The 12863-nt window shown below is 55.0% G+C and overlaps 4 protein-coding genes across 4 annotated transcripts; 1 reads left to right on the top strand and 3 right to left on the bottom strand.

Annotated features, from left to right (window-relative positions):
* Positions 1–5708: 5708 nt before the first annotated feature.
* On the bottom strand, positions 5709–6274 carry VTJ04DRAFT_9296 (uncharacterized protein; the record flags this gene model as incomplete). Its single annotated transcript, XM_069367827.1, has 2 exons — positions 5709–6181; positions 6229–6274. 2 exons carry the CDS (start codon positions 6272–6274, stop codon positions 5709–5711), a joined length of 519 nt encoding a protein of 172 aa, XP_069216117.1.
* Positions 6275–6332: 58 nt separating this feature from the next.
* Positions 6333–8759, top strand: VTJ04DRAFT_9295 (uncharacterized protein; the record flags this gene model as incomplete). Its single annotated transcript, XM_069367826.1, has 2 exons — positions 6333–6506; positions 6573–8759. The coding sequence occupies 2 exons, from the start codon at positions 6333–6335 to the stop codon at positions 8757–8759; spliced, it is 2361 nt and encodes a 786-aa protein (XP_069216116.1).
* Positions 8760–8855: 96 nt separating this feature from the next.
* On the bottom strand, positions 8856–9227 carry VTJ04DRAFT_9294 (uncharacterized protein; the record flags this gene model as incomplete). The annotated part of the gene is made up of 2 exons (XM_069367825.1): positions 8856–8976; positions 9049–9227. 2 exons carry the CDS (start codon positions 9225–9227, stop codon positions 8856–8858), a joined length of 300 nt encoding a protein of 99 aa, XP_069216115.1.
* Positions 9228–11344: 2117 nt separating this feature from the next.
* On the bottom strand, positions 11345–12680 carry VTJ04DRAFT_9293 (uncharacterized protein; the record flags this gene model as incomplete). The annotated part of the gene is made up of 3 exons (XM_069367824.1): positions 11345–11423; positions 11534–12324; positions 12576–12680. 3 exons carry the CDS (start codon positions 12678–12680, stop codon positions 11345–11347), a joined length of 975 nt encoding a protein of 324 aa, XP_069216114.1.
* Between the last annotated feature and the right edge of the window lie 183 nt (positions 12681–12863).

Raw genomic sequence — 12863 nt, 5'->3', positions numbered from 1 at the left:
GTTGGGCAGGAAAGGAGGATTTGTATTGAATTTCAGATTGTGTGCTCGGCGAAAAGAACAATGGCCACAATCTGGCTATTGAGCCTATTGTGAGGGCGACCCGCGAAGGTTTTGTGGTGTGTTATTCAGGGTGCGAGTGAATAGGAGGTTTTGAAACCCCCAACCTCAGGCAGTGAACAATGCGAACAATGGGATGAGGCAAACCCTAGCAACCCGGAACTCAACCCTACTGCTTCCATTCAGCAAATGGGACGAACCCACGGAAGTTCGGACAGGCAGAAATAAAATACTTGGTCAAATCAGGCAATAACTCGGGCAGGTATCTTGTCTTACACGAACCTACAGCTGGAAGGAACCAGACAGCGAGACTCAATCAGGGAAGCAGCCACGAAGGTGTTTTGTCCGCAGAACCACTCATCTTGTTTATCTGCAAGCTCCCGATGGCCGACCATGCTTCATTGGCTATCATAGTTGTCTTTGGTTTACCTAGGCACTCAGGTCTGTGCCTGTGTTCATCTCCTGTTTGCTCCTCCACGAGATGATGGAGGAACCCTTCCGGGGACACAACACAGAAAACGTTGCAACATCTGCGTTCAAGTCGAAAGAAACTGGACTTAGACGACGAAAACCCACCTGATGGACGCTCCGTGGACCTCGATTCCATTACACACAGCTCATCTGCTCGGCCCAAACACAGATTCACCCCTCCTCAAGGTTCACCTCGTCTCGTCATGACGGGCGGTTGCAGGATGACAACTGAGCAAACGCCGGCATCCGTCCCAAGGAGCTGCTTGATGCAGTCGGCTTACTCGTAGATCCTTGATAAGACGAGATGGCACAACAGAGCATGCCATTCCCTGCTGGTGAAGCTAGCCAGGCATATACGGGAAGACTTGACATGTCCACTCGAACCTCAAACCTCCACCCAGCCCTGGGCTCTGCTTCCACCACACCCAATGCTGCCGCCATGATGTCAATATCTAACCTGACATCACAGACCCAAATATTCAAGATTCTTTCAAGCAATTTAGAGTACAACATATGTCCATAGCATTCACGGCGCACCTGAGTCCAAGCTATGACGTTCAACAACCTCAACCATCAGATCGACACTACGGAGTACTCCGTCACCATTCCAAGCTGCCGATTGGCCAATGCTATGACAGCTCTGCATGTTAGTGGAAAGCTGCATGCAAGGCACAGAGCCCGCTCGGCCGGCCCCCTGCATGATGCAAGCTGTATTCCTTCGCGATCCTCCGCTCCCGTCCGGCCCGACTCTGCACGGGCTGGAGATCGGTCGGAGGGAGGGGCGGGAGTCTACTTTGCCTCAAGGATTTGCTTCTTCGGAAGAGCTCGACGACAATTCTTCTCCTGAGCGCCCAAGCATCCAGGTGAACGGGTGGCGAAGGCAGCAATGGCTGCCTACCCCGTACCGACGGCGTGCTAACTACTCCGTACACCAGCATCCCACCATCTCTAAACGTTTTCAGAGACACCGGCTGCCTTGGATCAAGCCGATCTTCACCATCTCCAACACTGGCACAGACACAGCAGAAAGAAGCATCACGAAAACGCACAGGACACCACCTGCACCGTGCAAAAAAAGAAAAGAAATGCGGGGGAACAGACTGCAGCTTTCCACGCTTTGCGTTTTTCGTCGTGGTTGTCCATGTCCCAAGCATCCTTCCCAGCCGCCTGGAACCGGCCGGCCGGTTGGCTCCTCCCCCAGTCCAATCTTCTGTTCGCTTCTTCGATTTCGACGACTCTCATGAATCGAATCGAACCATCCTGAGATTGGGGCGCTGGAGCAAATCCAGATACGTGATACTTGCCCGACGCCACCCGAGCCAAGACAAGTTATCTTTCCTTCTTTCTGTTTGATGACCTGCAAGCCACCATTCCCGAGGTGATGGATTGCGGATGACATTGTGTGGATGGAGATTTTGCAAGCAAGGATTCAAGGATGGGCACGGCCGGGGAACTTTGGCCGGCGCAGCCGGTGGGAGACGGCGCCCTTCCCAACACCCACCCGGACCCCCCGGCACGCGAGCGGCTTGACTTTTCTGGGGTTTAGTTTTGGCGTTCACTACCCTTCACTTCACCCTTGGCGAGCGAGTCCATGGTGGTGGCGGGGTCGATGGATGGAGGAGAGGACTAGATGGGATGGGATTGCGAGAAGCATCATCATGGAAGAGAACAGAGAAGTGAACACATGTGAGGAGGCCTCATCCATTCAGCTTGTGGCAACCACCACAGACAGTGGCAATCGGGCTTCGCCGGTCAGGAAGGTGAGGAAGCGAGTTTCCAGATGTTGCCGGCGAGGTTTGATGAATGTTTGGACATGACCGGGTTGGGCAGCTGCCACGGCGACCGGGGATTTCCAGAGGCTGGGCTGGTTCACTTGCTTGATTGACTTTCCTTCATCTCTTCTTCTTGAGACTCTGGACGTTACCGTTGCAACGGCGTTGCCATGAAAAATCCACGGGATCACAGCGTTCCAATGTTCCATGGAAGGGTTCGTAGAAAAAAGTTCTTTTCTCTGGCTGGCTTCGCTGAATTCCGCTCTGCCCTGGTCTGGGGGCCGATTCCGAAGGACCCCGTCTCCATCCATCTCCGTCTCGGTGAAAGTCTGATGAAGTGAAGACAAAACGTGGAGACCCAACTATCAAACGTCCAATATCGCTAACTACAACAACCCTGGGTTATTGGGGGCGACGATGGAAGGTTTCCAGAATAGCTTTACCGTTGAGCAACGGTAATGTTACCTCGATGAAGAAAACTAATTGCTGGTGAGTCTTGCCCCCCCCCCCCCACGCCAGCAGAAATTGACGAGGCTGGTGATGTTCGTTCTCTGGTGGATGATGGCCACCAGCGCGCCGGATCGAAGGCCGAGCAGCAGCGGCGGCAACACCACGTGTGATTTTGACAGCGTCCCCTGCTTTCCCCAGGCCCCATTCCTCACGTGGAGTTGAAACAGAGCTCCATCGCTCTCTCGTGACCGGGAGAGGACCGATGGGGTCGGGACATGGAGTTTTTGATACGTACCTGAGTGTTGTACTCCGTGCTCCAAAGAACGAAGGCTGATGATGATCTCCTGCGACTCTTGCTGATCAAAAAAGCCAATATTTGTTTCAACATGCACGCTTTTTGCACGCGCATTTGCCACACATTGTCCAAAGATGGTTCCTCGATCCAGAGATGGTCCGTGCCCTTCGAAAAGAGACAGCTCCACTTATCTCTTTTAGGACGAGGGCCCGTCTTGGCACAAGCCCCTTTTGGCGGGGTTGCAGGCAACTGGACGGAAGTGGACGAAATGGAATTGAGACGTCTCCACTCTTTTGCAGCAGACGAATGCGAGGCATTAAAAAAACGGCGCGATGGAGTCGCGTCTCGTCCGGGCCGTCCGTTCACTCCAACATTGTCGCATCGCGTTGCACTTTACGCTGTCATGCAAAACCTGGCAAAATGAAAAAAATAACCGTTCGGGGAGCGCCGTCTTGGTGCGGTGCGCGTCGCAGGACAAAGGCTCAGCCTCGACGAAGTTGACTGCAACTGTTCTGAAACAGCATCGAAAAGGGGGGTCCGCCTCGATGACTCTGACTCGGCTCTTTCTATTCTGCTTCGAAAAGGCTTCTTTGGCGTTTCGTCTTCATCTGATTCTCCTCGTCTTACAACCCCACTCATCCACTCTGGACACTAGTGAACGTGAACTCGAGCTCGACTCACGGACCGTTTCGGACAAATCAAAAATGAATGACGGAACGTGAACATGGGGTTGGCTGGGTGAGATGGAAAAAAATGACCCGTCACGGTCCGTTTCGCTACGGGAGAGCGGGACGGATGGCGGGGACCTGGCAGACGACCCTGTCAGATTCGGCCCACGGATTTTGAATGGATGGGTCATGCTACTGCTGCCGGTGCTGTCCAGCCGTTGACACACACGGCACGGGCACGGGGGAGATCTGGCTGCTGCATCCAATTTGCTGATGGCCGCCCAGTTGCCTCGAGAACAGCCGTCTGCAGTTTTTTTTGTGTGTTTTCTGGTGATGAGTGACGGGAGGTGTTGTTGTGTTGGTTGACTGGTGCTGCTTTTGTCAGACTTTTGTCGCCTCCTCCTGACCCGATTCTCAAGCAAAAAGGGACGCGTTTGTGCCCGCGTTGATGCCAATAAGCAAAGACCAACGCTTGGCAACAGGTGAGTTGACCTCACCAACAGTCCACCAGCGATGGATGCGAATCGAAGATGGCGAATTTGGGTCGTCTTCGGACCGCAGACTGTATGAGTACTATTCTTACTGCACGGCATATGGATGGATGTTGGTGAGAAGTTAATCTCTGTTCATCAACAGCCCTGGAGGTTTCTTAGACAGTAAGATGGCCAACATGGGTCATGAACGACCCAACGTCCATGAGGTGGTCGGCACGCGACAGATGCACAGTACGGAGTGACGGCTCCGCCACCGTACATTTTCACATTCACTTCACTCTCACTGGTGGATGCTCCCTCGAACGGTTTGACTGGACCCTTATGCGGAGCTCTCCATGCTCGAGTCTGGGGACATGATGCTTTGGTTTTGGTTCCTGATCAGCCAATGCGTGAGGTCGGGTGAGGTGCCGCGACCGCGTCGACCGCCACTTCTACTCCGTACCTCTACGACTGGTGTTTCTCTCATCAGCTTCTGTCACTGAGAGTTTGTCGCATTTCATTTCACCTGTTCGTTTCCCATCGTTCCAAAAGCATCTCCAGCGTCGCGTTTAGGGACGCATCGGATTTTGCTTTCTCGTGGTCAACCCTGGTCGCGGCCAAATTGCGCGTCGACCACCGCACCACTTCCCCGGCCCCGTAGCGAAATTGGCGTTTCCCCTCTTGTGCTCGTCGGTCCTCGTTGAAGACATACGACCCTTGCCCCCGTCGTTCATGCCTTTTCGAAGCAGCGACACCAGAACGGCAGAGAACGGCATCTCTACCTATCTCTCATCTTCGTTGCTTGAGCTTCCCCGGCCGATGCGAAATCAAGCAGCCGCCATCCCGAGCCGCCGGCAGCATTGACCTTGGACCTTCGCTGGTGTTTCCGGACGGGTAGCTAGCTCCCCGCATTGTTTACTGCGACAGACGCAAACATTTCGTTGGTGAAGTTCGCATGGTTTCCTCCGTCCTAAACAACAGCCAGCCGGACGGCATCCCCTCGATCCTGACTGGAAAAGAGTGTTCGGGAAGTGAACCCGCAACCCGCCATCCGTCACCTCATCTGCGACAATCTCGTACTCCGTGCTCCATACCCGACCGTTCGGCACGTTGCTGAGGCGTTGCGAGGGCCAAGTGAAGGTTTTCACTTCAGACACACGCGCGGCAATCTCGTCTTGGGCACGTCGTGATTTCCCGACATTACGGATACGGACATCGGAGTGATCTCCAAACTCTCCAACAAGGAAGCCACGAGTCACCTCGCAACCATCGCACCCCATCAACCCCGTCAACCCCGTCGAGACCCCCTCTCACCTGGGAAAGAGCCAATTTCGTGCCTTCCTGGGCCACCCGGGCACCCACTGCTTCGGTTCGCGCTAAGAGGACCCGGGCCTTGCCTGTTGCGACAACCCTGAACTTTGGACCCTGAACCAGACCCTGGACGCTTGCTTTCTCCAGAGAGGGCCCCTCCGTTTTCCTGCCAGGCCCCGGATCCTGGTCTCGTTCCACTCTGCACACGCACTCACCCACTGGCACCCACTGGCCACACTGGCCTCGGTCCCTCGTCCTTTGTCCCCATTACCACCACCACCTCTCCAACCTCTGACTGGAACTCTGGCCTCCTTTTCCCCATCCAACATCCATTTTCCTTCATGTCGCTCCTTTTTTGAGAAAACTCTCGTCCACTCCTTTGGTCCCAGCTTTCTCTCCAACTGTTTTCGCTCCTTACCTCATCACCATCTCGCCTCTCCTCTAGTCCTCTACACTCTACTGCTTTTTGCGACGGCTTGCATTGAAGGACTCGGCCTCGATCCTCGACGACAGCGCCTCCTATCCTGTGCCACACACAATCCCGACTACTGCACACGATAATACCAAGGCACAGACGCCACTCAGACACAGACAGACATAGACGATAATAGAGCCTCGACGTCAGACACCAGCCTGTCGCCGCATACGTGAATGTCCCGGTAAACGACCCGTCGCATTTTACCTCTGTCAGAGTCAGCAGCTCGGCCCCGTCGCAGCGCGAGGGGAGAGACTTGCAACGGTTGGTCGCCGCTGCGTATCACGCCGTCGATACCGCATTGCGACTTGTCGACTCGCACACTTTGTGCCTACTACACCAACCTAGCACATCATCAACATGACGGTATCACACGACGTTACCCGCCGGGCGTCGGCCCACGTCACCAACAACGGCCTGGCTTTGGAGGATAGGTTCGAGGTTCTGAAGGAGATCGGAGATGGAAGCTTTGGGAGTGTGGTGCTCGCCCGCGTGCGGAGCGCCGGTTCCAACATTGCCCGTCGTGGCACGGTGGTATGTGTTCACCTGATGCTTTGCGTCCCGTCAAAGAGAAAAGATGCTGACTGAAACTGAATCCAGATCGCCATTAAGACTATGAAGAAGACGTTTGACTCGTTCGCGCAGTGCATGGAGCTTCGGGAGGTTGTCTTTCTTCGGACGCTGCCTCCCCACCCGCACCTCGTGCCCGCCCTGGACATCTTCCTCGACCCCTTCACCAAGAAGCTTCACATTGCCATGGAGTACATGGAGGGTAACCTGTACCAGCTGATGAAGTCGCGCGACCACAAGTGCCTTGATAATGCCAGCGTCAAGAGCATCCTGTACCAGATCATGCAGGGTCTCGAGCACATCCACGCCCACAGCTTCTTCCACCGTGACATCAAGCCCGAGAACATTCTCGTCTCCACCTCTGCTCACTCTGATTACTCCAGCTCTTTCAAGCGCTACTCGGCCCTTGTCACCCCTCCATCAACGCCTCCGACTTACACTGTTAAGATTGCCGACTTTGGTCTTGCGCGTGAGACGCACTCGAAGCTCCCATACACCACATACGTTTCGACTCGCTGGTATCGTGCCCCCGAGGTGCTCCTGAGGGCCGGTGAGTATTCGGCCCCTGTCGACATCTGGGCGGTTGGCGCCATGGCTGTCGAGGTCGCCACCCTCAAGCCTCTCTTCCCTGGTGGAAACGAGGTCGATCAGGTGTGGAGGGTATGTGAGATCATGGGCAGCCCCGCCCTGTGGACCAACAAGAACGGACAACCGGTCGGTGGTGGAGAGTGGAAGGAAGGGACCCGCCTGGCCGGCAAGCTCGGCTTTTCGTTCCCCAAGATGGCGCCGCATTCCATGGAGACCTTCCTGCCGTCGCCTCAGTGGCCCCCATCGCTTGCCCGGTTCGTTACTTGGTGTCTCATGTGGGATCCCAAGAACCGTCCGACCTCGACTCAGGCCCTGGCCCACGAGTACTTCGCCGATGCTGTTGACCCGACACGGCCAAAGTCGTCGGCCACCAAGGTGCTTGGTCGCAAGCAGTCCGACGTTGCCAAGTCCAAGGAGTCGGTGGCCACCACACAAAGCACCTCGTCGGCCAAGCCCTCATGGTTCAGGAAGTCTCTGATTGGCAAGTCCGAGAGCTCCGAGGCCATCCCTGTGGCTCCGCAGCCGCCGGCCAAGGATACCGCGGTTTCCCGTCCGTCTCCTGTCCTCCCGCCCGAGCCTCCGGCTCCCGCGCCCGCTCCGAAACCGAGGGCCGCTGCTCAGAAGCGCACGACATGGGCCAACGGGCCGTCCAACGTCGCCCCGATGCCCATCCTCCCCACGATCCGGCCCATCTCTCCGCTGTCGGATGCCGTCACCGCCCAGGCGAACAACCGGGCTCCCTCGTACGGAGATGTTGGACTTGAGAAGGGTGCCGAGGAGAAGGGGTCCAAGAAGATCGGGCGCCAGCTTTCGGTGCAGTCGAGCACCAACCACTATGCCGAGCTCCACCGCAAGGAGGCGGAGCGGGCTCTCAATGGTCAGACGGGCCTTGCCTCTCCGACCGGCGGTTACAAGGAGAGCTTCTTCTCGCATCTGCGGAAGCGTGCTAGGAGGTTCTCTGGGAGGCATCAAACGCCCATCTCGCCGACCTATGACGACCTGGAGGCCCAGGCGGGGTGTGCTCCGTGGGGCAGCAACAGGTCATCGATGGCCATCGACAGCCCGCCGGCTCCGCTCCCCAAGGATACGTATGATTCCTTGGACAAGAAGGTGTCGGAGCAGGCTCCTGCGCCGCCGACGCACCAGGCGTCGTCGACCAGCACGCTCAAGCGCCATCACTCGCTGCCTCACCACCATCAGCAGCGGTCGATCGATAACCCGGCCATCGCCAACGCCGCGCGTGGGACCGGTCCTGTGTCAAGCCGGACACGGAGGGCACAGGCGGTGCAGGGCATTAGCCCGTACGATGCTCCCGATGAGGAGGCCGAGCTCCTCGATGAGGTGCTGACGTCGACTCGCCGCGCCATCCGGAAGCTGGAGAAGGCCGAGCAGCAAGCGGCCCAGGCTGCCAGCGCCAGCACCGCGTCGCTGGTTAACCCGTACCCGACCCCTTCCCCGTCTGCTAGCGGCAATGTCATGCCCTGGGGCGATGCTAAGGAGGCGGTTACGCCCAAGCCTCTGCACTTTGACAACAAGGCCGAGTACAAGTGGCCCACCCCGCCGTATGATGAGGGCGACTGGGCGACGACGGCGTCGGCGAGCATCTGGGCGGCCGGCAGCCGGTTTTAAGTGCGGCTTTTTGAGCATCACACACACACACACGCTCGCGCGCATACGGTCATTTCCGCTCTATCCATCCTCTCGACATAACACACCATCTCCTTCTCACTCTCTCTCAAACAAAAAGTTTGTTTCCGGGCTGGGTCTCATGGGAACGGTGTTGGGGTTTTGGTCTGTTTGGTTTTTGCTTTGATCTGGTTTCCGTCTCTGTCTTTGTCTTGCGTGTCTGTCTCTTTGGGTGGCATCATCATATACACTTGTCTGTCTGTCGTGTCGGTCTCGTCGCATCATCACTCACTCATTTCTTTTTCTTTGGCTTTCTATCTGTTTTTGGTTATTGGGTATGTACTTTGTTTTTGCCTTTTTCTGCCAACACCGTGCTTTTTGGACGCGGTGTGGCTTTTTGTTTTGGTTGGCTTTTTTTTTAGATTCGCTTCTACACTCGCGGATACCCCCGGGGTGGATGTTGTCACCCATTTTCTCTTTTTTCTTCGTTTTTTAGTTGGATCTTTTGGCCAGTACGGAATTCTTAATACTTCTTCCCTCTCCTCGAATAACCGCCGCTTTTTGCACACAAACGCGCACACACGCACAAAATACCCTCCCCTTTTGGATCACTTTTTACCTATCCTATATATATAGATTGGGTGGAAAGGGCTGGTGGATTTTGGGAGCATATCAAACTACTACTTTACCTACCTACCTATGGAACTAAATAGCTGTCTACCTATCCGTCGTTATCCCCTCTGTGTTTCCTTTTGTTGTGGGATATATCCCCTTACATGCACATCCTGTAGTTTCCCTGTTGGTGGTTGGGTGGGAGAGAGAAGAAGAGTAGAAGAGAAGAAAGAGGAAAGTTAGATGTAGGTTTGAGTCGGGCATTGAGGTTGGATACAAACATAGCTTGGCTTGCCCGTGGATTGTTGGTGGTGGATGGAGAGGATAGTAAACAATTGATGGTGTTGTTTCTTTAAACCTGTTTTGTTTTTGTTTTGTTCCTGGGTTGTTGATGTGATTGTGTATTATTATTATTGTCTTGTGTGTTGTTGTGTCTTTGCTATGTTGTGTTATGCCATGCCATGCTGTCCAACCTGACTGACGATCGCAACATGCGCTAGGCTAGTGAGACTCTAGCTTGGGGACCCGTGCGCCCGCCGGGACTATCTTTGACATGGGAAGCCACCTAGGTGCCTGGCATCCATTTGGTTAGTTGTGTAGATCGTCATGGACCGACCTGCGCTGGTGGCAAGATTTTGAGACATGAGCTTTGGGGTTGGGAGTCAGGGAGGTAAACGGAGCATGGAGAAGGTAAGTAAGGTGGGTAAGGTAGTGTAGGTATCTCTTGGCTTACTGGTTGGCTGAGATTGGTCTGGTCTGGTCCGGCTAGGTCAGGTAGTTCAGGGGATGGGTGGTTAATTGCTAGGTATTGAGACAATCTACGTGAACAGAGAAGCAAGTTACCCTGTTGCCCTCCTCTGCAGAGTATGTGGAGTTCTCCTCCCGGCTACTTTCGGTGTGCTGGGCTGAGGTGGTTAATGTTGATGTTCATATTGTTGATCATGCGTCTCACGTGACTTTACTACATGTATGTTGGAGGTTCTGGACCCCGCACGAATGAACCCCTGAACGCCAACACAAGCGAACAAGCTTTCAGCCCTGGGAGCCTGCTCCCGGTTGCAATCACCTTGACGCGCCCCACTTTCGCGTCGCGCACATGAACTTGTGTGTACACGCCATTTTTCATGCACGTTGGTTCAATTGTTTGATCACAAACTCAACCCAAACAACTCTTTTACAGCCATTTGGGTCTTCCAGGTAAGTTTGAATATATTCCTAGGTCTACAGGCTTCTGCTAACTTAGTAAGATGGTCCGTTACGCGAATACACACCAGAGACAGCTTGTCCTGGTTATGCTGGCTGGTCACCAGTCTGTGCAGCGCATTGCTGAAGCCACCGGTCTCAGTCTGCGTTCATGCCAGCGATATAAGCGGCTCTTCGACCTCACTGGCGACCCGTTCCCTCGACCGAAGACCTCTCAGAATGCCTGTGTTCTCCAACTGTGGATGATGGATCGACTACTCGAGCACCTCTGTGTCAAGCCGGACCTCTACCTTGACGAGATGCAGTGGTTCCTTCTCGAGGAATGCCATGTCTGGGTCCACAAGAGTACCATCAGCCGTCAACTTGACAAAGCTGGGTGGAAGAAGAAGAAGAATCAGATTGTGGCTGCCCAGCGGAACCCGGTACTAAGGAACGACTGGCTACGCAAGATTGGGATGTTCACGGGCGAGATGTTTGTTTTTTGTGACGAGTCGGGCACGGATCGACGTGATGGAGTCCGACGGACTGGATGGGTGCCGCCAGGGGTGAAACCATTCATCCAGGGGAAGTTCGAGCGAGGCACTCGATTCCATCTACTCCCTGCTATTACGGCTGATGGCATACTCGACCTGTTGGTATATAAGGGGCAGTCGAACAAAGAGGGCTTTGTTGCATGGCTCACGGATTGTGTGCTCCCAAAAATGAACCGCTTCCCGGACCGCAACAGCATTTTGGTGATTGTAGACTTCCTCGACGCAGTTGTCCTGTTGGTCCTAACGGTTTCCATCATGGCCCCGGTGCCAGGGGTTGCAGTTGGTCTTGTTGTAGTAGATGGAGTAGTTGGCAGAGGCCCTTGAGGCTGAGATAACTGCTGTGAATAGCGGTTACTGGTTTAGAACGGGTTTAGCAGAGGGGCCGGTTAAACAGGGGTAGATACTATAGGTGCTGGAGTAACTACAAACTTATGAATGATGACGATGTTGTAGCGTGGTGCCCTCTTCCCCCTGAACAACTCCATAATTTGCTCGCGCAGGAGGAACGGGAGGATAGTAGTCTCACGGCCCCTCGGTGCCGGAAGTTTGCCCGACTTCAAGGTATCAATATATCGCTGGTGATAGTATGCCTGAGCTTTGTACTCAGTCATCAGGAAGGCTGCTACACCTACACCTGCTAGAGCTACAGAGCGGCCAACATCCTCGACCAGATCGAATTGCAGAGATCGGATAGTCTTGGAGAGCCCGCATGTGAGGTCTGGAGAGTCTGTATCAAACATATCCACGTCGGGGGAAGTTTTGACGGTTTCCGTGGATACGATATCTGTCGGCTTAGGGAGAATGGTCCTAATGGAGCGATAGTGATCATTTGGGAACCACCTCACGTCGATAGATATCTTGACGGATATGGTTGGCGGGGGGGCATCATCCTGTTTCTTGGGAGGGGCGGCGGGAGAGGATGTAATATCAATGACAGGAGCGCCAACATTCTCATCACCAGACTCCTCAGCCGCCGAGTCAACCACAACACTCCCATCAACGGCCTCGTCAGCGGCCTCACTGGCGGCTTCGTCGACGGCCTCATCGTCCCCTTGCGCAGCCTGCTGCTGCTGACGCGCCGTGCGCGACCTCCGGGTGTGAGGCTTCTTGGGAGCAGACTTATCTATGGCCTTCCTAGTTGAGGCCGACCCGCGGAAAGCCACCTTAGTATCGGGCTGCTTCCTAGTGGTCTTCTTGGCAGCGGACTGCTTGGTGGTCGGCTGTCAGGTACGCTGAGACTGATTGGTAGATTCACCTGTGAAGTGGGGTCGACTGGACAGGTAAAAGAAACCCGCCCGACCTCTCGGTCCTTGAGAATTCCTCCCTCCTCAACGTTCAGTCTTCTCAATCCACAGAGGATAGAATCCAACACAGTGGTCACCCTTATTCTACAGACTCTGATCATCTCCCCTGACAACGCCCTATTCCCTGACATCGGCTTGGATGGCTGCGCGGTAGTGCCCCCCCTTACTTTCTTTACACCAAGGGCAGCAGACCGCCTACCTGCCTCGTCACCACTCTCCATAGCCTCGCGGTAGCGCTTGCCCGCTGTAGGCCTGGTCCTAGTGCCCGCCATCTCGCCACCAAAGCGGACGAGACGCCGGAGTGACCGTGGTCGCCAAATAACGCGAGATGGTGCACCTGGTTGCTTGAGGATGGACTTTGGCGCCCCTCCGACAGGATCACCCATCCAGACGGGTTTCCTACAACGCGACGACGGGGCACCGGCGACAAAACTGCTCTTAGGGAATCTGAGGCT

The sequence above is a fragment of the Mycothermus thermophilus genome (assembly GCF_041956435.1).
Source record: "Mycothermus thermophilus strain CBS 625.91 unplaced genomic scaffold VTJ04scaffold_6, whole genome shotgun sequence".
Classification (NCBI taxonomy): Eukaryota; Fungi; Ascomycota; class Sordariomycetes; order Sordariales; family Chaetomiaceae; genus Mycothermus; species Mycothermus thermophilus.
The sequence above is the reverse complement of the archived record's forward strand: the minus strand, read 5'-3'. Positions and strand labels throughout refer to the sequence as shown.